Source organism: Diabrotica undecimpunctata, chromosome 2 (assembly GCF_040954645.1).
Source record: "Diabrotica undecimpunctata isolate CICGRU chromosome 2, icDiaUnde3, whole genome shotgun sequence".
NCBI lineage: Eukaryota > Metazoa > Arthropoda > Insecta > Coleoptera > Chrysomelidae > Diabrotica > Diabrotica undecimpunctata.
The window spans coordinates 155,264,764-155,289,456 of NC_092804.1; the positions used below are offsets into that span (position 1 = coordinate 155,264,764).

Consider the following 24,693-nt stretch of genomic DNA (forward strand, 5'->3'; position numbering starts at 1 on the left):
CTTGACTTTTTTACATTTTTCAACTTGTTAAATAATAAAAATAATTTTCTGTATTCTAGTTCGTTTATTTTCTTTTATTAACAACAAAAATATGGTGCTCTTGCAAATATCTTTCAGGCAAAAACCGATAAATTTCGGTTTTCAAACAAAAACCGATAAATTAAAAAAAATGACAAATAAAAACAGTAAAAATATAGTAAAACAGTAAAAAAAAGATAATATATTAAAATTCTAGGATTTTATTACATGACTTACTACTACTATTTAATTCCAATACGATGTTTCTTTAAATTATTATGGGATTTTGCTGTATAAGTTTTTGGCATTTATCTCGAAATTGGAAAAAGTGGATTTATCGGTTTTTGCATGTATGCTCCTCAATTACTAACAGACTGGAAAATAAGCTTGATTTTCACCAGGTACTAGAGCAAGCCGGATTTAGGAGTAGCTTTGGAACGAATGACCACCTACAAGTAGAGTACTCTAATATAGTTCTTAATACAGAAATTAACAGAATACAATAAGTCATTAATATTAATATATGCAGACTTTGATAAAGCATTTGGCTCAGTTCAGCATAACTCCATGTTAAGAGCACTTACAGAGTACAGTCTTCATCATTGGTATACAACTCTTTTTCGGAATATAATATAGTAGCACAACAGCCGCAGTCAGAATGTATTATAGCGACACAAACACATTCCATTTTGAGAGGGGTATTAGGCAAGGAGACAATATCTGTCCTAAACTATTAACCGCTTTATTACAGAATTCTACGAAAAACAGTTGGAGTCAATATAAATAGGAAACAGAGTCAACATAAAATATTGGAGTTACCATAAATGGAGAGTTTCGAACCAAATTGACGACGGTTTGGAGACGATACGGTCGTGATTGCAGGCCGGGTAGATCATACCTGCCAACTTTTTTAAGACCTTAAGAGCTATTGTACAAGAGTTAACCTTAAAATTAACTTTTACAACAGACAACTCATGAACAACTTTGTACTGCTCAAAAACATTTTAACTAATATGCCACGAGATTAAAATAAGAAGATACAATCAAGCAACAGAGTTAAAGAAAAGACCATAGGTAGCTTACGGAAAACTAAGGGAAGTCTTTAGCCCAGATATTCCCAGGTGCTTGAAAAATAAGGTCTTTAATTAGTGTGTACTCCCAGTTCTAATGTATAGAGCAGAAAACAACGTCAAAAGAAAGTCTTAAATCAAAGTTGTTTGGAGAAAAACTGGTAGTACAGACACAGTTAAAATAATTACAACGCTGAAATTACCTCCATCTTTTAACCATGATCTTTAAACTTGTAAATAATACTTTTTCTGTTTTCAAGGCTGTTTTTGAAACCAAACGGTGGGTCGCCTAATAAAATTGTTCTTCTGTTTAACTATAAATTATCTCGAGCAGTATCTTTAAAAAATTTTCAATTCATGACTTTATCAAGTTATATAGCGATGATTGCTGCATTATCTGAATAGAATTGTATTATTACAAATATATACCTACGTAATCAAAATGTTGGTATTTGTCTTATTTCGTATATTTCTTTGCATGGGTTTTAAAGTAAATATTTTACATTATTGTCGATTCGCTTCGGTGCTTATTTTATCTCGTCAGCTTGCGTTCTCAAATTATTTGCTAGTTTTAGTTATTTCTAATTCATCTAAGATTATCTTTGGTTCAGCGAATATATTATGTATACTCAATGACATTAGAAGTGTTACACCTAGAAGGAATAAATTCTTGAACTTAATTTTTTGGCAACAGAATGACTATATTTAAAACATGCTATGATAACAATACCAATATTTTATCTTTTCTACTTTTTGTAAAAATAAAGTCTTACCTTTAAATTTTTTTGTTAAGATACCAATTTGTAAAAACCGGTTTATATAGAAATTTTTAGTTATTATTCCTCAGTCTAATTGTATTCAGTATAAGAAAATGCCTCGAGTTCGAAGACATCAAAATTACCACCATGTAAGCGATTTTGACAGGGGCAGAATTATTGCGTATAGAGATATGGGTTTGTCGTATCGCTAAATAGGCCGTCGCGTTAATTGTACGGCAATGGCGGTTATGCGTGTCTGTCGTGTGTGAACAAACGAAGGTAGAGGAACACGAAGAAGACCTACTGGTCAACCGAGGCGTACCACAGAGCGTCAAGATAGGCGCTTTAGATTACTTGCTCTGCGAGACCGTTTTGCTACTACGCGTCAAATTGCCGACCAATGGTTTGGAGTAGTAGGTAGACCTGTTAGTATGCATACACTATATCATGACATTCGAGCCTTTGGACTGGTTTCATTCCGCCCACGACTGCGTGTTTCTTTGACTGCGGATCACTGTCATTAACGTTTGAATTAGTGCAGAGAACGGCAGCATTGGGTGGCAGAATGGCGTAATGTAGCATTCAGCGATGAATCAAGATTCTGTTTAGGAATGCATGATGGTCGTAGGATGGTAAGACGCCGCCGTGGAGAGCGACGAGATATCGGGTTTGCTGTTGAGAGACATGTACACAGCACAGTTGGAGTAATGGTTTGGGGGGCTATTGCCTATGGTAGCCTATCACCACTTGTGTTTATTCGAGGCAATATGACAACTACGCGTTATGTTGATGACATCTTACAAACCACTTTACTGCCTTATCTCGACGGCCGTTGAGACGTCCTTTTTCAGCAAGACAACGCGCGTCCCCATATTGCTCGTCAAATTATGGACTTTCTCCAAGAAGCTGGTGTTAATATTTTGCCGTGGCCACTCCGTGCTCCGAATTTAAATCCTATCGAACATGTATGGGATATGATGGAAAGGAGATTGTCCACTTTGCACCATCCTTCACAGACTCTGGCACAGTTAAAACATGAAGTTCAAGTTTCTTGGAACGAGGTGCCACAAGCAGACATCGATCATCTTATTTTGTCAATGCCTAGACGTATAGAGGAGTGTATTCAGCTACGGGGTCGCCAAACACATTATTAATTTTTTTTTGCTTACTTGTTAATAAAAATTCTTGACAACGTTATCGTTTCATTCTTGATGTAAATCTACCATGTTGCCAAAAAATTAAGTTCAAGAAATTATTCCTTCTGGGTGTAACACTTCTAATGTCACTGAGTATATTTAAGTTACTATTTTTTTACTCAAAAAGTTTATTACTATAATATCTTTGTCATGTTTTTCTGTTCCTTTTTAGTAAGTTTTCTTGTTTTTCTCAAATATACAATTTTCAGAAGAAGGTGTGTTCCAGATACATTTTTTGACTTCTTTTGCATTGGAAACCTTCCCTTGACTTTCTACAGTTCCTATATTTAAAGAAATTCATGCTTGTTGCGTGGTTTTTGTGGAATTATTTACTTACAAAGCTCAACAGGCCTTAAAGGTCTAGGGGTAAAATACAATTAATTATATAATTATACGTATAGTACAAAACTTGTATGTTGTACAGTCATGCTTCTTGTACAGTCATGCTGCTTGCCTACTAAATTGACTTACTATTCTCCTCCATTTACAACCATTAATTCCCTCTCCTCTGAGATCTTTTTGTATGCTATCAAACCATATTGTTCTGGATCATCATTTCCTTCCTCTCATGATTGGCCCCGTTTTAGGAACATCTTTGACATTCTTTTCCTTTCCATTCTTATCAAGTGTCCCATCCATCCAACTCCTCGTGTTTTTATGGAGCGACTAATACTCGCGTTGTTATACAGTTTCTGTAGCTTTCTGTTTGTTCGTCATACCCAACGTTCCGTATTTTTGTCTCCATATATAGCTCGAAGCACTTTGATTTCTCATCTTTCCAATTTTGTCGTATTTGATTTTTTCAATTGTTTATACTTCACTACCATACGTCACTGTGAGCCTTATTACCGTTTTATATACCCTTACCTGTATTTTTCTTAATAAATTTTAAATTATCAGTGGTCTTAGGCTTCCCATCTTTTATTTCCTTTTGCCAATCTCTAGCATTTCATTTGACATTCAGTTTCCATTTTTACTGACCTTTCTCTTTTATAGTAACCCCTAGATACCTTAAATTGGCCACCTTGTCGAAATTAGACTACCTTGATTTATTAGATATGGAACTAAACTGTCCCTTTTATTTTTGCTTTCCATTTCTGAGTATCATGTACTTTAACTTTTTCTGGTATTTATCTAGGTCATAGGAATAGTTAGATAATCAGCGAAGACCAGACATTAATGTTTACTGTTGAAGATGGATCCGGTCATTTTATCTGAGCTATTTCTGATTATTGTTATTAATATTCTAAGATCTATGACTTGTTTTCAATTGTCTAAGACCTTTGTTAACTTCAAATTCTTCCGATGCAAATTCCCTCCATAATGCATGATTTCGTGTTCTATTCAGAGTTATTTTTACTAACCTAACCAGTTTGTCTGGTATGCCCAAGGAGCTCAGTGCTTCATACATTTTATTTCTTCTTATTCCACTACTACCACACTCTTCTTTAAAATCTATAAATAGCATGCTGGGTTACCTGGTAGCTAGCCTGGATTTCTTTTAGTGTAAAAATCGTCACTAATCTATTTACTCTAAAACCACCATGATACTCACTTAGTTTATCTTCATCCACTCTGTTGTCTTTCTCTTAGCTTCCTGGCTAATACCTAGTAACAAATATCGCACAGAGCAACACCCCTGTAATTGTCAAATGCCAATCTATTCCCCTTTTTATACATGGGGCATAATATTTGGTATAATAAGCTTTGGTTTCGTTTTCGACCTGTTTCTTTTTATTTTTCAGCTCATTGATTATAATTTTAATGTCTTCTTTACTAGGCAAATTTTTATTATAATCTCCCTTATAAAGAGATTTTCATTTCCATCTTTATTTTGCAAAATTTACTAGTTTACTAAAATGTCTCTTGCATATAACCTTCTCAGTTGTTTTTTCACTCGTGCGTTTTTATCTTCTTTTTCATGTAGGAATTGTAATTCTGGTATTCCTTTCAGTATCTTTAACTTCCTGATAAACAACCGTATATCTTTTTTATGAAACCTGTATTCCACTTCTTGTATTATGTTGTCGTTATATTCTCTTTTCTGTCGTCTGCATATTGTTCTCATTATTCTTCTTTGATCCTTGTAACTCTTTGTAACTGATGGTTCATACCATCATTATTAGTTTTTAGTGTCAATTATTAACCTTTTTTTTTCCTTTACCATTTTAAGGCATTCTATATGAAATCAATTGTTCCCTGCATTTATTTGTCTCTTTTGTGGAATAATGTTATCATTTGTTATAGATATCGTCGCTCTTGTAGTTTACCACACTTGATCTATTCCTAGTTTCTCTTCGTCTTTCTGAGATAATGCCCTTTATTCATGTCACTGATATACTTTCTTTTTATTTTCCATCGCTTATATATATAACATCGGTGTTTCGATATAGCTCTAATCAGAAAATGGTCCGAATCCATTTCGGCTCCTCCCATACTTCTTATATTTCTTATAAATTTCATTTTACCAATACGTACCTACTCAATCTGGTTAATCATCCTACAAACAGAACATATCCAAGTGGTCTTATGCATCTTTTTTGAATATTGTATATTTAAATTTTAGTTTTTGTATAATTTTTTGACTACTATTTTGAATGCACCTGGTGTTTATTTGGTGCTTTATTCTGTTTACTATTACTGTTCTACTGTTTTATCTCATTGATGAACAAGAAAATTTAAGGCAACAACTGCTCAAGGTAATGTTTTAGTAACGTGTTAGCTACTTTTATTAATCGTTGTATATTATTATGTATTATTATGTATATTTATTTATAAGTTTTATTTTAGGATCCAAAAGATAAAACAGAACCCCAAAGTTTACGTGTGATTGATTGGCAAATATCTTCTTTTGGAAGTCCATGTGGGGATCTCTCCTATTTCTTGGTTGCAAATGCTTCTGAGGAGGTTCTAGATGATCTCCAAACTTATCTCCACGTTTACCACGATAAACTGTCCTCACAACTTCGTGATTTTAATTTGGATCCGGAAGAAGTGTTTCCTTTCTCTAAGTTTGAAAACCATTTTAAGCTTTTTATGTCACACAGCTTGTTTCTGGCATTGTTAATTATGAAAGTAACTTTATCTGACGCGGATGAAATACCTGAGCATAAAGAAGAAGCTGAAAAGAAAAAATCTGAGGAAATATTAGTCGTATTGGGTTCGCAAATAAAAAACTTTGAGGAGTATACTAGAAGAATAAAAATTATAATAAATTTTTTGGTTAAAAATAAATATTTCTAATATAGATTTTGTAAAATACATTTATTAATTCTGATTTATTTAGCGACGGCAGTTAGTGTAAACAACAGGAGACACAAACGCCTAACCTTATTTTCTACTGTCAACGAAATATAAAAAAGTAAAATTGCATATGAAGTTATTTGTACCTCATATATTCTAAACTTGTTAAAAAAATGAAAACTAACAAAAATACCAAACAATAATCATGTGGTAAGATGGCGTAGTGATAAAAGCTGTAAAATTTAGAAAAAAAACACTATTACCTTCTGGCGGGCACAATTATAAAAATCACAAGAGTAGGCGCGCAGCACTTTATGCTGCAAACAGAAAACCCATATAAAAGTTTGTACACCTTAAGGCTTATCCTCGAAAATTCTAACGGTTAAATTCAGTGGAATCTCACCTCCTGTGGTGAAAAGTCTTGGGCCTATATGTACAATAAAACGAGAGGGCGGTCTTCTATTCAGTGCGGTTATGGGGTAATTAGAATAATACGATTATACCACAGTAATATTATTTATTGAATAATTTATTCACAACTTAGCAAAGGTACATACAGGTAACAAATAATCGTACTGTAAATCATAACAATCAAATCAAAGACAAACTTTTATAAAATTTTATTACAAAATAATGTATAACAAGATATTTTGAGGTCACAATATTGCTGAATTCGTTTTTTTATGTCTTATATTTACTTTTGTTACTTTTTTTACTGACAAATTGGCTTTTAACGGTGATTACAGTTTGATGATAAATATTCTGAAATGGAAAATGTTGAGATGTGGCGAATAAAAACATTTATAAAATTAAAATGAAAGGATTTACGTCTATTAGGTTGCCAAAAACATTATTTCAAATGCTTATAAAGGAAATAAATTCACAGCCTATGGAATAGAAAAACAATCCATTGCAGTACAATACAAGAATTAAGCGAAATGCTTGCTTTAGATATTTGCCCATCATAAATGTTTGGCTTTTCTAAAAAATTATAATTCTACTACTTTCTGGAGTTTTTCATTTCAACAAATGCAAATGGAACAAATTTGTTTGTCAATAATAGAAATAGCAAGGAGAATATTAGCAAATGGATCAGCCTTTCTCAGAAATGTAGAAATTTAATTACCCTATTTTATTCCGACAATATAATTTGGTATTTCCACGACAAAATTCGGCTTAAATCTTTGTGGAGCTTGGCATTTCTATATACAAATTACCATTACAATTAAAAAATATATAGAAATTTGATGTATATAAATATGGATGTGAAACATAAATCATGAAGGATAATATGATGGACAATTTAGGATGTGACTCAGGTATATGATAAAGTATGACAAAGACGCCATAACTATAAACTAAGACTATATTTACCAAAACGATACTCTCAAATAATTGAATCCTGCATCTTGGAAAGATATTTCAGAATTAAACAGTAAGATACATACACAGAACTGAAAGAAATTACAGCAGGGCTGCCACAAAGAAGTGTCTTTACCTTTTGTATACGTGTTATATTATTGCCCTATAAAATAACACAATTGCAACGTTTACCAATAATACTGCTATCATAGCAATATGCAAAAGTTGTCAGCTACCTGGATTATTGAGTGTCACGAGAAAATCCTAATTACCCTGGACTAATATGACTGGACAAGCAAGTGACGAAACAAACTTCATATATTATGTATACTTTACTAACAAAAATGTTCAAAATAAATATTCCAATAAATATAAATCATCAAATTCCATATTCAAATAGTGCAAAATATTTGGGTATTACTCTGAGCTATTGTAAAGAAGAAAAGAAAATAATAATTCTGATTGAAATACAAAAAAAATGTACTGGCTGATTGACCAAAATTCTACGCTGTTTCTACATAATAAATTATTATTATATCAGCAAATACTGAAATAACAGTATTATTATAAAAACAGTATAAACATTTACAAGGAAAATGTAACAAATCAACAGAAAATATTTCTATTCATATCGATACCTTTTTGCCATAACATCGTAAGTCTCGTTTAGTAAATTTTACAGTACGGCAGTTTTTTCAATAAACATGTTTAGAAATGTCCAATTAAAGTGAAAATTGGCATCCGGACGTATTATGATAAGCGTTTTAAGTAAAGTAATGATTTTTCTTCAAAATAGTTTCAGTTTTTTGTAGTTGGACTTACGTTACTTTGGAAGCATCAAAAATAATTTTGCTACTGTATTTTTATACAAGTCCAACACTTACGATAATTTTGGTAAATTTAAAAATAATTTCACATTATGGTTGTTATCGTAAGCTCAGCACTTACGATAAAAAATATGTTTAGACACAGCCCCTTAAAGTAACATAAATATATATAAAAAAATACCAAAAATCGTTTATTTAAGGTAATTTATTTGGCAAAAGTAAAAAGTACAATAGGCATTTAACTGAACAACAAATCGCTATAGTCATAAACTTACAAATAGGTTTTTTATAGGTTTTCCGTTCTTACATTTGAATTTACTCGGTTTTAGTACATCATCAGATATTTTTTTCCATTCTAAGAAGACGCTGAAATCAATTTTTATTGTTTCAAATGGTTTAGGTTTGGTACGAGAGTTGGATATCAATGTACACCATTCTGATGGAGCCCATACTACGCGTTTTTTGATAAACCGCTCAATTGTTGCGTGAATTGAGTCGACAGGCATATAAGTATGGCCTGCTAGTAAGTATCGCACACTGATTGATGTTATATTAACAAAATCCTTAAGAAAAGTCGGGATCATTACAAACATTGCCTTGTTTTTGTTCTGTCCATAACAACTATCACAATTTAGTGATATATGTTTTACAATTTGTCTTTTATTAACTTCTTGCAAATATTTGTAGATTATGGTAGATATTTCGTTACTGCCACGTCCTCCGTCACATTCTCCCCACAAATAACAAAACCCATTTTGGGTTCCAATTTCGTAAACCATAATATTGTAATAAGCATACTTTCTGGTGTAGTACAAGAGCAAATTGTCTCCATGTGGTGTGTTTAACACCTTCTGTAGGTCGAAACTAGCACATAAAAATTTTGAATCTAAGATAGTTTTCTTTTGATCAGCTAGAAATGAATCTTTGCATTTTTCTTTGTTTTCCAAATGTTTTTCATACAATTGCTTTGTTTCTTCTGTTTCCTCAAAATCTTTGTCTTTTCTCATATCACATACTTTGCACTTATCTTTTTTCGGCAAGTGAAATCCGATATTAAATTCTGCCTTAAAAATCTTTCGGAACACTTGCAGGGAAACGATATCATTCTTAGTTATGCCATTTTCTAATTGCTTCTTCTTAAAAAGTTCGTATAAGAATGATACACTACGAAATTCAGTGGGTAAGTGTCTTCTCGATGTTTTATTTCTGCAATAATGAGGTGGGACAGCGGGTAGCAACGTGATAAAATCTAAAACATTATGCTTCTGCTCTTTCCCAGTCTTGTTATGTGGAACATGCTTACCTCTCGGATATATTTTGGAAAATGAGGCTGACGTAGAGTTTTTTTCGTATATCTCAAAGTCATTTGTGAAATATCCGAGGTTTTCAATAAAAATTGTTGGCACACCTCGTGTTCCACATCAATTCCACCTAATGATATACTTGTACGAGCATTGTCTTCTGCTTCTTCCAGCCTCTTGTTTTCGACGTTTTATTTTAACATCTTCTATGCCTAAAGCAAAAGTAAAAACCATAAATAATTACCGAAAAAATTATTTTGTGGTACTTACGTTCTGACTCTGCGGCTATACACAGTGAACTAATAGATCGTAACGCACTTCGCTGCATCGTAAGTAGAAATGTTTGTACCACGTGACTTGCACCTTACGATGTTTTGGTGACCATGCGATATTTTCACAACTACAAAATAGATTTGTTCACATTTTTATGTGACTTACGTTACAGCAAATTCGGTTTTTTCTCCAAGACTATGCTATTATACCTTACGATAATTTTGCTAGGAGGTGCCTGGCGGCTTGATAGATACGATTCTTCAATAAAACTGTTTTCCCTAATTTTGTCACTTACGATGTTATGGCAAAAAGGTATCGATATAAAAATTTAATCAAATTATAGGTACTTACTGCTTATTTACATAAAATTTCCTCAATCGTCGTCGACTTTTTCGTCCGGAACATAAACGTCTTCGTGAACTACCCAAATATGTTCGTGTTATACCAAATAACTGCTTTGTGTTACACTTTATGTTAAAAATAAAAACAGATTCGGAAAGTGGGTCAAATTCTGTAGTGCCCTATTTCAAAAAAAAAAAAATTTACGTTTATTTTAACTAACAATAGTTGAAAAAAACATTGTTTAAACAATTTATTAATTTACAACCAAATAGTGCACTAGAACTTTTTAAGACCTTTCATATAAAAAAAGAGTCATGTCAATATCTGCCATGGTTTTTGCGTTATTTGACATAAACTCTTACATTGGAATTTAGCTATGCCGAGAATCACGAGGAACGGCCTTAATATAAAGTTCTAAATAATCTTTTAATTTGAAATAGTTAAATCAAACCTTTATTTATTCCTATACCTTCCTCTTAAAATGTCTAGAGAATATTTCAAGTTCCTATGATTATATGCTTCGTTGACTACCAAAAAGCATTTTATTGTGTAAGCTAAATAAATCTGTGGTCCATTTTAATAGAAATGGGCACAGCAATGCACCTTGTGACACTTATTAAAAATCTGTACCAGTCCAATATAGAAACAGTAGGACTAGATCAGAAGTTCTTAAACCAATTCAAGACCGAGAGAGGTGTTAGATAAGAATGCTTGTTGTCACCTGACTTATTTAACATTTATGGTGAACAAGTAATGAGGATGGCTTTAGATGGATGGGCCGGTGGAGTGTGGCTGGTCAGAAAATCTCTAATTTAAGATTTGCTGATGACACTACAATTATAGTAGGAAATGAGCAAGAAATATTTAATCTCCTGCGAGGAGTTGAGTACGAAAGCAATAAAGTTGGTCTGAAAATCGATAAAGCTAAGACAAAACTAATGGTAGTCGACAGATTCTACACTATTCAACTGACTAACATGTTACAGGAATACCAGATAGTGGACAGTTTTGCCTATCTCTGGTCTAGTGTAACTAACGATGGTAACTGTGAAGTAAAAGTTCGGAAACGTATTGGTATAGCAAAAAATGCGATGAGTCACCTACCTAAAGTTTGGAAAAACAGATCTATCTCTCAAAATATCAGGATCAGACTGGTGAATGCCCTTGTGTTCTCAATTTTTTTATATGGTGCAGAGACTTCGACTCTTTGCAGACGCGAGCGCCAAAAAATTGATGCCTTTAAGATGTGGCGATGGAGAAGAGTACTGCGCATACTTTGGACAGCTCATAGGACAAACGTTTCCATTCTAAACCAACTTGAGATTAAAAAAGGCTGTTCACAATGTGTCTGCAACGTAATCTGAAATTTTTCAGTCACGTGGTTTGCAGAGGTGACGATTGTTTAAAGAGATCAATTGTTGCTGGAGACATTCTGGGGAGAAGATCAAGAGGACGATCACCAACTGAATCGTACGAAGAATTCAGCTGGAAGCTCACTCTGCGAAGCTCTCAAAGCATTTGAAGATAGAGACCAATGGAGAAAAATTGTTATGAATATTGGAAGAAGATCCTCAGTAATGGCAAAATGACAAGAGAGAGAGAGAGAGAGAATCTTTCTCTTCCTTCACTTTAGTAAGCACACAATTTTGTCAGGTGGTCTTTAGTCTTGCTCCTTGCCTACAAAATGTTTGCATATATTGCCATGTTTGCTGTTTTTCCATAGAATCCCGGATATCCGGATCCAACCTCATGATTCTTATCATCGGTAATTTAAAGTGACGCGGTATGTGGCTGTAACTGATAATACGTTATGAAATCTTGAAATTAATAAAAAGGGGGCATAAAGTACCTATAGCGTGCCCATCGAAGGACTAAAGCCGACTAACGACTGATTTAATATATATTTTAAAAATGGAATAATCCCATTTCAGTGAAACAAATGCATAACAATATATCTAATAATAATCCATAAAAAATGTGTCATCACTGAGTTTGAAAACTACGGAGTAATAAACCTTCTTTGTCAAACGTTTAAGCTATTCATCAAAATCATTGCTAAATGCTTCAAAGGTTAACTGGACGTATATCAATCTTAAGAATAAAGACCATAAATTAACCTTTGTTAGAGACCTCTGGCGTTTACTCATTTCCTTAAAGTATTTGATTACAAATACATCAGACTTATACTTTAAAAGCAAAAACTTTTGATTAGTATGTATTGGCGGTTATGACATATGAAAGTGAAACATGGGTTTTTTATAATAACATAGTTCACCAACTTTAAATGACTCAGAGAGCTATGGAACGAAGAATGTTCAACATTAAGCTCAGCGATTGCAAATCTAATAAGGAAATAAGAAGACAATTAAAAGTAACTGATATAATGTAAAATATTACCACGCTAAAATTGACCTAGGCAGAACACATAGAAAGAATTAAAGACAACCGTTAGACGAAGCGAATTGCTAAATGGTGACCAAGAGCAAATAAGACACGTAGAAGCAGATCTCAAACAAACAACAAAACAGAAAATATTGAAAATGCTTAGAGAATTTATAGAATATATTTATATTTATAGAATATATAGAAATAGAGAATTTATAGAGTAAACAATTTTATATAGGTGAAAAACCAAGACAGTAAATGTTAGAATAAGTGAACATCAATCATATAATATTAGTCTAAAAAATAGAGCCTTTGATAGATCTAAAATATGTAAACTGCATGAGAAAATGAACGTAGAGTTTAGTGAAAAGATTAAACTATAGGTCTGAAAAAAACAGATGGTAAAAAGAGAAAAATCACAGAAGCGGCTCTTGTAATGTAATATTTTGCCTACCACATGGGGTGTAATTATAGGGGGTTTGAAAACTAGGGACAGAAATTATTGGGGCAGAGATAGAACAAGCAAAATAAACGTAACTGTGCGAACGACACTCAGGGGTTGTTTGGAGAGCTGGGTCGTGGATAAGTTGAATGGCAAGGGGATTGGATTGGAACAACTACAAGAATGAAACGGAGGGGTATTAACATGAGTCTCCTGGAACAAATGGACAAACAAAACAAACAAGAAGCAATTTAAAATGGAAGCCGCGAATTATAACGATTACAACAACTAGTTGTAGCTATTGAAATAATTATTAAAAATACAAAAATGGTTAGGAGACCTTTCTAAAATAAACAAAATGGTTCAGAGAGATAAATAAAACATTTATTGTGTCTCACCACAAATAGTTAGAAATACAGATAATACATAAAGACTATATTAATAGTCACAAAAGTAAATATAAAAATAACAAAGAAAAACTTACATGTGTTCTATTTGTTTATAAGTGGGAATTGCTACATAACTTACAAAAATGTTACTGGGCTATAAACTGTGGCTAATAAAAAATTATTACAAATAAAGAATTATCTTTTTAAATAAAACTATTTAAATAAAGCTAAAACATAAATGTTTTAGCTTTTTAATTTTGTCTAGTTAAATTAAACAAACATAAAATGAATTTGCAATCACAAGGACATCTAATATCAAAGTTTAAACCATATTCGTGCTGGCTTAAATTAACGACGTACATACTATGTCAATTTCTCTTTGAATTTATTGACGAGCTATCAGTTGTGTGCCGGATAGATATCTGAAATACTACCTCCTATTATGCTGTCGTAGGATATCAAGAATGCTAATGCATAAATGGATATTTGTCCATAGCAACATTCATTGTGCGTCTTTGTCGAGAGATCTGCAAAATAGCAGATCACGAATAATTGACGAATATTTAAAGTGTCTAACTGCAAAAGTTAAATTCTACACTTTTTGAAATTTTACAAAAACCGAACAGCAGATACTTACTGTAAAAAAATAGTTTATGGTGTTTTTAACATATCGACGGTTAAACTGCAAAACCTCGTAAGTCAGTTTTATGTATCTTTACAGGAGAGACGAAAAACGTTTTGGCTTCTTGATTTAACATTCAGTTTTCCCGTTTTTTGTGTGTAGGGTTCTTTTTTAGGTAACGATTATATTACTCTTGAGTAAAATTCAGTAACATTGTTTTTTTTTGGGTTGTAATCCATCGTAGGTTGTGGAAATTGATAGGGATACAATGTGGTCTGGAATTTGGTAACCTTCAATGACACGAAAGGGAGTCCTAGGAAGATGATTTGGGATTCTTCCGGATATTCGGCCTAGTCAGGTTGAGTCGTTAGTAGATTCTTGATTATGTTGTATACTGACTAAGCATCCATTATTATACCTATCTACTCATGAATGGAATCAGATTAATTCACATATGCTGCAGACACTTAGTCTGTTATTCCGTTCCAATGGTTCAGTTTCATGGTACCAAATATTTAGCATTTATGGAGTATAATAATTATTAGGTTGTGGTGATGACCCATGAATTTGCCTGATTGTTTCACATTGGATATGCCAATATAAATCTGTTGTCCATTGTCGGATCAATTTAGGATAAAATGCATGCTACGATCATTTTTTCTCAGTAACTCTTATATCTAGTGTGGTTTTATATTACGGTCCATATTTTGGTTTATTGCGAATTGGTTACGAAATTTACTGATTGCTTCACCTTGGATATGCTCTAAAATAAATCTGTTGTCCATGGTTGGATCAATTTTGTATCGTTCATCCCATTCGTCATTATTTTAAAGATTTGTATTTTTATTAGTTATTCAGTATAAGGTTTTAATAAACCTACTATAACTTGTGGGCATGAGTGCCTATGTCATATTTAGTATATTGTATATTAGAACTACCCCTCTTGCATGACTCATAATCTTTGGCTAAGTATAATCGGTCAAGTTAAATGCAAATGTGTGGAAGTTATTTGGTATATTCGGTTATATATTAGCAAGTTTTGTATTCATATATATGATTGGTATAGTGTTCTTGTTGACAATAATTTGGGGTTTATTTAAATCTACTTAATCAACTTGAACACAATTTTGGTTTTTAGAATGTCAGTCACGGATGGAAGATTCTGTGCATTTAATATGTCAGCTAGTGTGGTGTCCTGGACACGCTATATTATTTGCTATTTGGTTCACGTCTGTGATGGATCCCACAGTGTATGATTGGTTATTGATTTGTCTTGAATAGGAGTTGAAGTTTTCACTTCAATAGTATGAGACATTAAATGTGTACGGCCTAATTTATCTTTAGACGAAATAGATGAAAATTTAGAGATAATATCCTCTAACTGTTTTTGTTCCATTTCAGACAAACTAGAAAATTCACGAAGAACACTTACAGTTGATAAATTAAAGGAAGAAATAGAGAACGAAAAGTCCAAACAATTTAATGTGCTATTAAATGCATTTAAAAAATCCATGCCAAGAATTATAGAATTTTGCACGGAAGGTATAATATAAAAGGTAATAGTTTTGCGAATATTTGCAACTAAAATTTCAGTTTCAAATTTACCTGTAATCGACTAAATGGTACCATCTGCAGTAGAGACTTGCAGAGAAGAAATAGGTATAATATTAATATTAGTGTTTTCTAACAATTGTAATGAATAGGAATCTATTAAAGAAATGTTAGAGCCACTATCTAATAGAGCCAAACAAGAATGTCCTAATATCTCAATTTCAAGATAAGGTCGGTTATCATTATGTTTTCTGACTAATAAAGAATTAATATCAAAATCTAAAATATTATATTTGCCATCCAAATTATAAAATGGTACTAACTTAGACATATTATCATTGCCAACAAATTTACAAACTGGTGTAGAAAATGGAACTGTTTCCCTGTGCTGATTATGTTCATTACTAAAATTATGACTTACGACTGGTGGAGATAATCTAAGGTCAAGCAAACAGCTCGAGTTAACCGCAGTGTGGTTGACAGTTACTTTTTTGCTGGCTTTGGTTTTTGTTTATTGTGCTTTGGTTGGTGAGTGTTTTTCCTTTCTTGAGTGGGTGATTTCGAAGTGCTGAAGAGTATTGGACCTGTGGTTTCGTTTACTGTTGTGTTTGTAGTCCCTGATGGGGTTGTAGACTGAGGAACGCTCAGGGGACGAGCCTCTGTCCGCTCGTTTCCCGAACACTTAAAACAGTTACGTTTGAGTGTGTTGTTTCTACCACAACCGTGACAGAAAACACGTGTACGAGGTGTCACGCACTCAGAAAATGCATGGCCAGGCTCACGACAATTCCAACAAGTCAAAGACGAATTCACCACAGACACATTCTGTGTATGAGTTTTGGGTTGCCAAGAACGATTTCTAGAGAAATTTAAGTTAAATGAAGGACCAGAAGTAGGTCGAGATGTCCTTGCAGAAGAAGAAGACCAAGATAGAGTTTCCTCTAAACGTTTACACTTCTCAGTGATATCCTCGATACTCTGAATGTCCATTAAAGCTAATTGCTGTTGGTAAAAAGGCAACAGACACTTAAGAATGATCTTTATTTTGGCAAAGTCGGATAGAGGAGTCTCAAGACGACTACACATGCCCAAAATGGTGTTAATAAACATAGAGACAGGTTCGTTTGGCTTTTGTTTAGGTTTTTGATTTCATCTAGGAGATCATCTTGGAAAGAATAAGGCAGAAAATCAGATTCTAATTTCTGAGCCAACTCAGACCAAGTGGAAAAGCTATGACGGTTGTTCATAAACCAAGTAAACGCAGGACCTGTAAATAATTCAGCAGAAGCTGCAAAAAGATCATCCTCACTCACACCTCTTGAAATACGAAGACATTCCACTCTCTCCAAAAAGGTAATGACTTCATCATGATGACCTTGACCAGAAAACAAAATTCCCCACTTATCTTGAAATTGAGATATTAGGACATTCTAGTTTGGCTCTATTAGATAGTGGCTCTAACATTTCTTTAATAGGTTCCTATTCATTACAATTGTTAGAAAACACTAATATTAATATTATACCTATTTCTTCTCTGCAAGTCTCTACTGCAGATGGTACCATTCAGTCGATTACAGGTAAATTTGAAACTTAATTGTAACTATTTTGCAACTAAAAAGCCACTTACGAGGTTTTGCAATTTAAAATCTTAAACTGTCAGTAAACTTACGAGGTTTTGTCTCATAAAAAAAACACTTCCGAGGTTAAAAACAGCAATAAATTAAATTATTTTTAATTAAATTATTACATTACAAATCACCTATGATATAAAACTTATAAAATATTCTTAAAAACGAGTAGTGACAATCAATCTTTATACTTAAAAAGTAAAAAAATCAAAACCAAAATTGCCGTAGTTTATAAAACTTGCTAATATTCACTATTAAATTAAATTCTGCCCATAAGAAAGAATAAAAAATAAAAAAAAAATAAAAAATAAAAAATAAAAATTGTGATACTTTATAACTGGCTAATATGCTCTATTTACTCATGAGGAAGAGACTCATAAAAATACCGAAAATCTTTAGAAATAAAGTTTTTAAGATCCTGCAAATCATTAAATTTAGAAAGTGTTGTTTTTGGTGCAGTAGGATATGATAATGGCGGAGCATTATTTGCTTTTTCTTTGTTGGGTCGTTGCGGTAGTAGTGTCCAGTCATCTTCGTAATACAATTTGTACTCTATAAGATAAATAGTTTTGGTAAATTTGAATATTCTTTGCTGCTGCAAAATTGGATAAAGCACTGCTGAAAGTTGAATTCCTGGTTTGGGAATTGCAGCCATCAGAAAAAAAAATAACTTCTTTTGTTTCTTCTGTTACATACTTTTCAATCTGCTGAATGACAATTGATGTGAAGTTAGAAGCTTTTATATTTCCGGCTCCTTCATGCCAGATGTAACAGTCACCCTTATTTAATGCTAGGTTAAAAAAGCACAAGTTGTGAACATTAAGTTTCTTTTTATAGTACGAAACAGATACTTGCAATTTTGGCGTACTTAATATATATATATATATATATATATATATATATATATATATATATATATATATATATATCATTATCATCCAGCCTCAAGAGTCCACTGCTGAACATAAGCCTCTTCCTCATGTTTCCAACCCCGTCTATCTTGCGCCGCTCTCATCCAGTTTTTATCGAGTCTTCTTAAATCGTCAGTCCATCTTGTAGGTGGTCGACCGACGCTTCTCTTGTCTTCCCTTGGCCTCCATTCCAATAACCTCTTTGTCCATCGCCCATCTGTCATTCTGGCTATGTGTCCTGTCCATCTCCATTTTAGTCTGGCTATCTTCTCGATGATGTCAGTCACTCCGGTTCTTCTCCTGATGTCTTCGTTGGTTATTCTGTCTCGCAGAGTTATTCCTAACATGGACCGCTCCATTCTTCTCTGCGTGACTCTCAGTTTGGTAGCTGCTGCCTTTGTTAAGGTAAGTGTTTCTGCTCCGTACGTCAAGACTGGGAGGACGCACTGATCAAATACCTTTCTCTTTAGGCATGTGGGCAGCTCACTTTTAAAAGTTTCTCTCAGTTTTCCAAATGCTGCCCACCCAAAAGGCCGATTCTTCTCTTCAGTTCATGAGTCTGGTTATCCCTGCCAATCATAATTTCATGTCACAGGTATTTATATCTATCTACGAGTTCTATTTCTTTTCCACCAATACTGATGTTCTGGTTGGGTGCCAAATTGGTCATGATTTTTGTTTTCGAGATATTTATATTTAAACCTACACTTTCTGTAGCCACAACGAGTTCCTGTACCATCTCTCTTGCCATACCTAGATCTTCAGCTATTATAAGTATATCATCGGCGAAACGTAAGTTGTTTAGATATTCTCCATCTATTTTTATTCTTTATTATATATATATATATATATATATATATATATATATATATATATATATATATATATATATATATATATATATATATATAATTATGCACAGATATCAAAGTGAGGTCCTGACAATACACGCACTTAGTGAGGACCGGTAGAAAACGTAGACATAATTGTTTCAACTCTTCATAGTGACCTTGACAAGTAAATAGCAATTAAAAAATGACCAATATACACAAAAAAAATTACGTGTATGTGTCCCGTATTGTTCAAGTATATTGCCACCCAAGTGAGGCCATTATACGCAGCTGTTAAAGTGAGACTGTATATATTTTTTAGTTATGCACACAAAGTGAGGACAACTTTACGTGTATATTTCCTTACAGCTCATCAAGTGAGGACCATACAGTGTTGTCGATAAATATGAGATTAGTGGTTTCTACCGCCTTTTTCTGTATGACACAGTAAGAATTATTGTTTCGATGTTTCAGTCACTTGTACTTAAGAAGGATTTCGCTTTGTTCTTGCTCGTACTGTTTGTTAATTTTATAACATTTTAGTACCTAAGCATTAAATCACGGTAGACTTGTCGGAGACTAGCTCAAAGAAATAGTTTTATATTTTTCAATAATTTACATTAAAGATGGATAGGAAATCAAGAATTTTGAAAATGGCATTAGTTGAGAAAAATAATAATAAAAATGGAGGATACAGTGATAGTTCAGGAATGCGAAATTTATATTGCATTATTATGTGTTACAATGTGGGCCAAGGAAAACAGTCCACTTCGATATTTGGCAGTATTTATTATATTTTAAGGAAATAACGAAACAGGTCGATTTTTGATCTAAGGCGGACATTACGGTACATACATCTGTCATTTGTCAAACCCCACCGTTTCACTTCCCCCACCTCTTATTTTTAAATAGGGAATAGGGGTTGTCTGCTTTTGCTTTTTGTACACTTTTTCGTTGTCACTTTTAATGCTCTATTAAACCGTTATAAAAAACTGTATATCCGACCTTTCGTCTTTTTGGAACCATCATCAACTTTATTGTTAGACAACGTTTCGACTTCATAAAACCATCTTCAGTGAAATTAAATGGAAAAATAAAAATACACAGGGTGAGTCTGTTTTTTTTGAAGTACGATTTTACACTAGACTTCATTTAGTGAAAAAAATTTCATATAAACAAAGGTCGTATAATGCTTTGTTTCTGAGATACGGGGTAATAAAATATAAATCATTTTTTAGTTTTTCGCAAACATCTCAAAAATAGTATTTACAATTGACTTCTAATTTTACAGTTATTAAAGGGCCATTCAAACTTATCGAAAACATAAATAAACTCATAACATTATCAATCAGTGACGTGCACCGAGGTTAATACTTGCACTATTTTAAATAGAACTCCTAGGCCACAGCATATTTGGCAACATTTTTATATTTTTTTAAATGTTCGATCAGTTTTACATAAAAAGTTCCTGTTGTTAAAATGTATTTAGTTTTTGAGAAAAACAGCAGTTAATCATTCTTTGCAGTGTTTTTTTTAATGCTAAAATTTATCGTTTTTAATATTGGCTGTTGATAGAAGTTAATAGTAAAAATCATAATATTCTTATTGATAAATAATAACATTTGGTACAAAATTTAATATTTTTAATATTATTTTTACTATTAACTTTAACCAACAGCAAATATTAAAAAAGATAAATTTTTACACTTAAAAAAATATCTGCAAAGAACGATTAACTGCTGCTTTTCTCAAAAACTAAAAGAGATACGACATTTTTACAACAGGCATTTTTTATGTAAAATTGATTGAGAATTTAATTAAATTTAGAAATGTTGCCAAATATGCAGTGGCGTAGAAGTTCTATTTATAATTGTGCAACTAGTAACCCCAATGCACGCCACTGATTGATAATAAGATGAGTTTATTTGTATTTTAGATAAGTTTGGATGCCGCTTTAATAATTGTAAAATTGGTCAATTGTAGATACCATTTTTGAGATATTTACAAAAAACTAAAAAATTATTTATACTTTATGACCTTGTAGCTCAGAAAAAAGCATTATACAACCTATGGTTATATAAACTTTTTTCAATAAATAAGGTCTACTATAAAGTCCTTATAGCCATAAAGTGTTATGGCGTCGAAACGTTGTCTAGCAATAAAGTTTTATATATCGTTGAATTTCTAATAAAACGATAATATCAAATCTGCAGAAAACTGAATTTAGTACTATTGGAAAAAATGAAGTTAATGATGGTTCCAAAAAGACGAAACGTCGGATATAAAATTTTTTATAACGGTTTAATAGAGCATTAAAAGCTACAATAAAAAAGTGTTATTAATTTTGTTCTTAGTCTGTTAATAACTCAAAAAATAAATAAAAACCGAATTGCAAAATTTTGGTTTTTTGCGAATTTTTTCAAAACGGCTTAAGATATCCTTGATTTTTTAGTGTCAAATTATTGCGCTTTTAATTACGCAACTTTGCCCCAGTTTAACCTTCTCCCTATGTTTTACCGTTTACGAGATCCCCATACTTTGCATCTAATTTGACTGACCCTGTACAATACAATTACCTTTTTGCATAAATATTTTACAAGTTTCTAAAATGCTTAATGTTTATTATTCATCAAAAACATTTTCTGTTTACCATTTTTTTAGGTAATGAGATCAAAAGAAAAAAGATTATGTAATAAAAAAGACTATTGATTTTTTTGCGATACAGAAGTTCTTAAATTTTCTCGACATATTACCAGACATCATGAAGCCGAGATTGAAGTTCAAGAAATTTTGTCATGTTCAGTTTGTAGTAAAAAAAGAAAAATACTTTTTAATAAACTCAGAAGCAAGGGAAATTTTCTAAAAAGTTTTACCAATGATCGTGTTGTCCCTGTGCGAAAACCTTTATTGGGAGAACTAGAACCAGCAACAATATCATCCTATTTACCTTGCAAATTTTGTAAAGGTTTCTATAAAAGAAAATTTCTTTATAAACGTGTTAAGAAATGCCCTCATAATACAACAGACACCACAGAAAGAATTATTGCTCAAACAGAAGGACAATCTTTATGTTCGACATATTCCAAAAGGGATTTTTTGAGGAAAGAAGTATTTCCAAAAATGAGATCAGATATGATATTTTTTCAGCTAAAACCGATAATTTAATTTGTGCTGTTACAGAACGTTATTTGAAAAGTCACCGAGATAAACAGTTCCTACTAGTTGCATCAAGAAAAATGAAACAACTGGCATCTCTTCTAATCGAAATAAAGAAGAAAATAAATGAAAAAATTTGCTTGGTGTACTAGATCCAATTAACTTTGATACTATAGTAAAATTTACCAAAATAATAGCTAAATGTGATACTGATAATGAAAGTTTTGAGCGCCATCATTAGCTGCTAACATGGGCACACAATTAAAAGAATGCGTTGATGTATCTTATAGTATACAACTTAAAAGTTGTAGCACATAAAGTGAAAATATGAAAAAAAAATAAAGTTTTGAAAGAACTAATTTCAAGTGAATGGCAGTATGAGATCTCTACTGAACACACGAAGAGTAGGTGAACTACAAAGAATGACCGTAAATTACTACACAACTAATATCGACAATCAAACCTCTACATAATTTGATAGTTGTATCAGCGAGAGTGAGAAATTTCTCATGAAAGCTTTCAAGCGAATAGTGATAAAGGGAAAACGAGGAGGGGGAGTTCCTGTATTATTTTTACAGAAGATATGTCTAAAAATATAGAATTACTTTTGGCCCTCAGGGACAAAATTATCAAACAAAAAAACGTGTATTTATTTGCTAACACTGTGCTGTATATAACTTATTTATTTTTAGAACATAAGAAAAACGCTCGGACAGGTCGATTTTTAAAATAATCATCGTATATTATAGCGTCAATGTTTCGAACTTTACGCGATACGTTTTCAGGTGACAGGCATAACTTTGATTTTCTAAATAGGAAAGTACATCATGTGACACCTTATTTAAAAGCTTTTGAAATACTGATTACAAAAATGTATATTATTTTAAGCCATTCTGAGAACACAGGCGCAAAATTTTGCTCGAAATGTTTTTAGCGTTCATTTTTTTTCGAATCCTGAGAAAACTCTTAAGTATTTTTGAAAAATTTAAACGCAGAATAAAATAATACTGTATTATCTATGATCGAGAGTCCCTGAGAACTTCTATAATATTTATTTTAATAAGTCACAGAGGTGAAAAAAATTTTAGTCTGATTTTTTATTTTAAATATATCATTCAAAAGAAACTTTTTGTTTATTATAAGGGACTTTCTGCCCTCGGCAATAATGTAGTCTTTTATTCTGCGTTTAAATTTTTTTAAAATATCCATTAGTTTTCTCACGATTCGAAAAAAATAAATGTGGTTAAAAAGAATTCGACCGAAATTTTGCGCCTACGCTCTCAAAAAGGATTAAAGTATTATACATTTTTGTACTATTTGAATTTATGCGACGATCCACTGTTTTAAAATGGGTTAAACAGATGTTGCCAGTTGTATGGTCCTCACTATGTGTATCGTAAGTTATTCAACAGGGCATAGAATATACATGGTTAGAAAATATACGCCAAAGTCAGCGCCTCTATGCGGAAAATCTCTAAACTAAAAATTGATGTGGACCATACAAACTGAGGTCCCACTTTTTTTTGTAAAAAAACAGTTTTTGCTATCAGTACATGTCTACGAAAAAGTCTTACATTGATTGACTAAGTGAGGTCCATATACTGGACCTCACTTTGTACAGGACCTCACTTCAACCGCAGTTTCTTTTGATATGTGGCTCACTTCATACGCTGGGAGAAAATATATATATATATATATATATATATATATAATGTCGGTTTACAACGTTCTTCGACGTCTTCCGATTTCCAATCTCCATCTCATTCTATCGTTGCATAGATCGTCCTCCAGTTCTCTTTCTCTGACTTCTTTATCAACTCCTTCTCTCCAGCTTCTTCTAGGCCTTCCTGGTCTTCGCCTACCTCTTGGTTGCCATTCAAGAATTTGTCTTGGTATTCTATTCTCCGGCATTCTCCTTACGTGTCCGTACCATCAGTGTTGTGTCGTTTTGATGTCGTCAACAATATTATGTGTAACCCCCATGATTTCTCGGACTCTCTCGTTTGTTATTCTGTCGCGTCTGGAGATTCCCGCCGAGCGGCGCCAGAAGTCCATTTCTGTTGCTCTAAGCATTTTCTCTGGTCTGTCTTTTAGGGGACACACTTCGCATCCATGTTGTGAAACTTTTTATTATGGTGTTGTATATTCTTCTTTTATTTTCTTTAGAGATGTTTTTATTCCACAGTACACTGTTCAGTAAGGCTAGGCCTTTCCTTCCCTGTGTATTTCGTTCCTTAATGGCGCACTTAAAATCGTTTGTGAATCCATAGTGAACAACAATTTAGTTGAATCGTTTTTAGTGGACTGTTTTAATTTTTCCTTTTCTTGGCGAGCAGCATTTTTTCTAATAATATGTAACTGATTAGTGTAACATCTATATAATTCGTTT

The 24,693-nt window shown here is 32.6% G+C and overlaps 2 protein-coding genes across 2 annotated transcripts in view; both read left to right on the forward strand.

The window, feature by feature from the left end:
• Positions 1-6,305, forward strand: part of LOC140433090 (uncharacterized) — a 51,822-nt gene extending 45,517 nt beyond the window's left edge. The window contains exon 5 of the mRNA XM_072521148.1: positions 5,833-6,305. Coding sequence (XP_072377249.1) covers positions 5,833-6,285 — 453 coding nt within the window. The 3' untranslated portion in view covers positions 6,286-6,305. The remainder of the gene's footprint in view (positions 1-5,832) is intronic.
• The window catches only part of LOC140435099 (tachykinin-like peptides receptor 86C), a 951,389-nt gene that overhangs the window by 589,196 nt on the left and 337,500 nt on the right, over positions 1-24,693 (forward strand). The gene's annotated exons all lie outside the window — the stretch shown is intronic.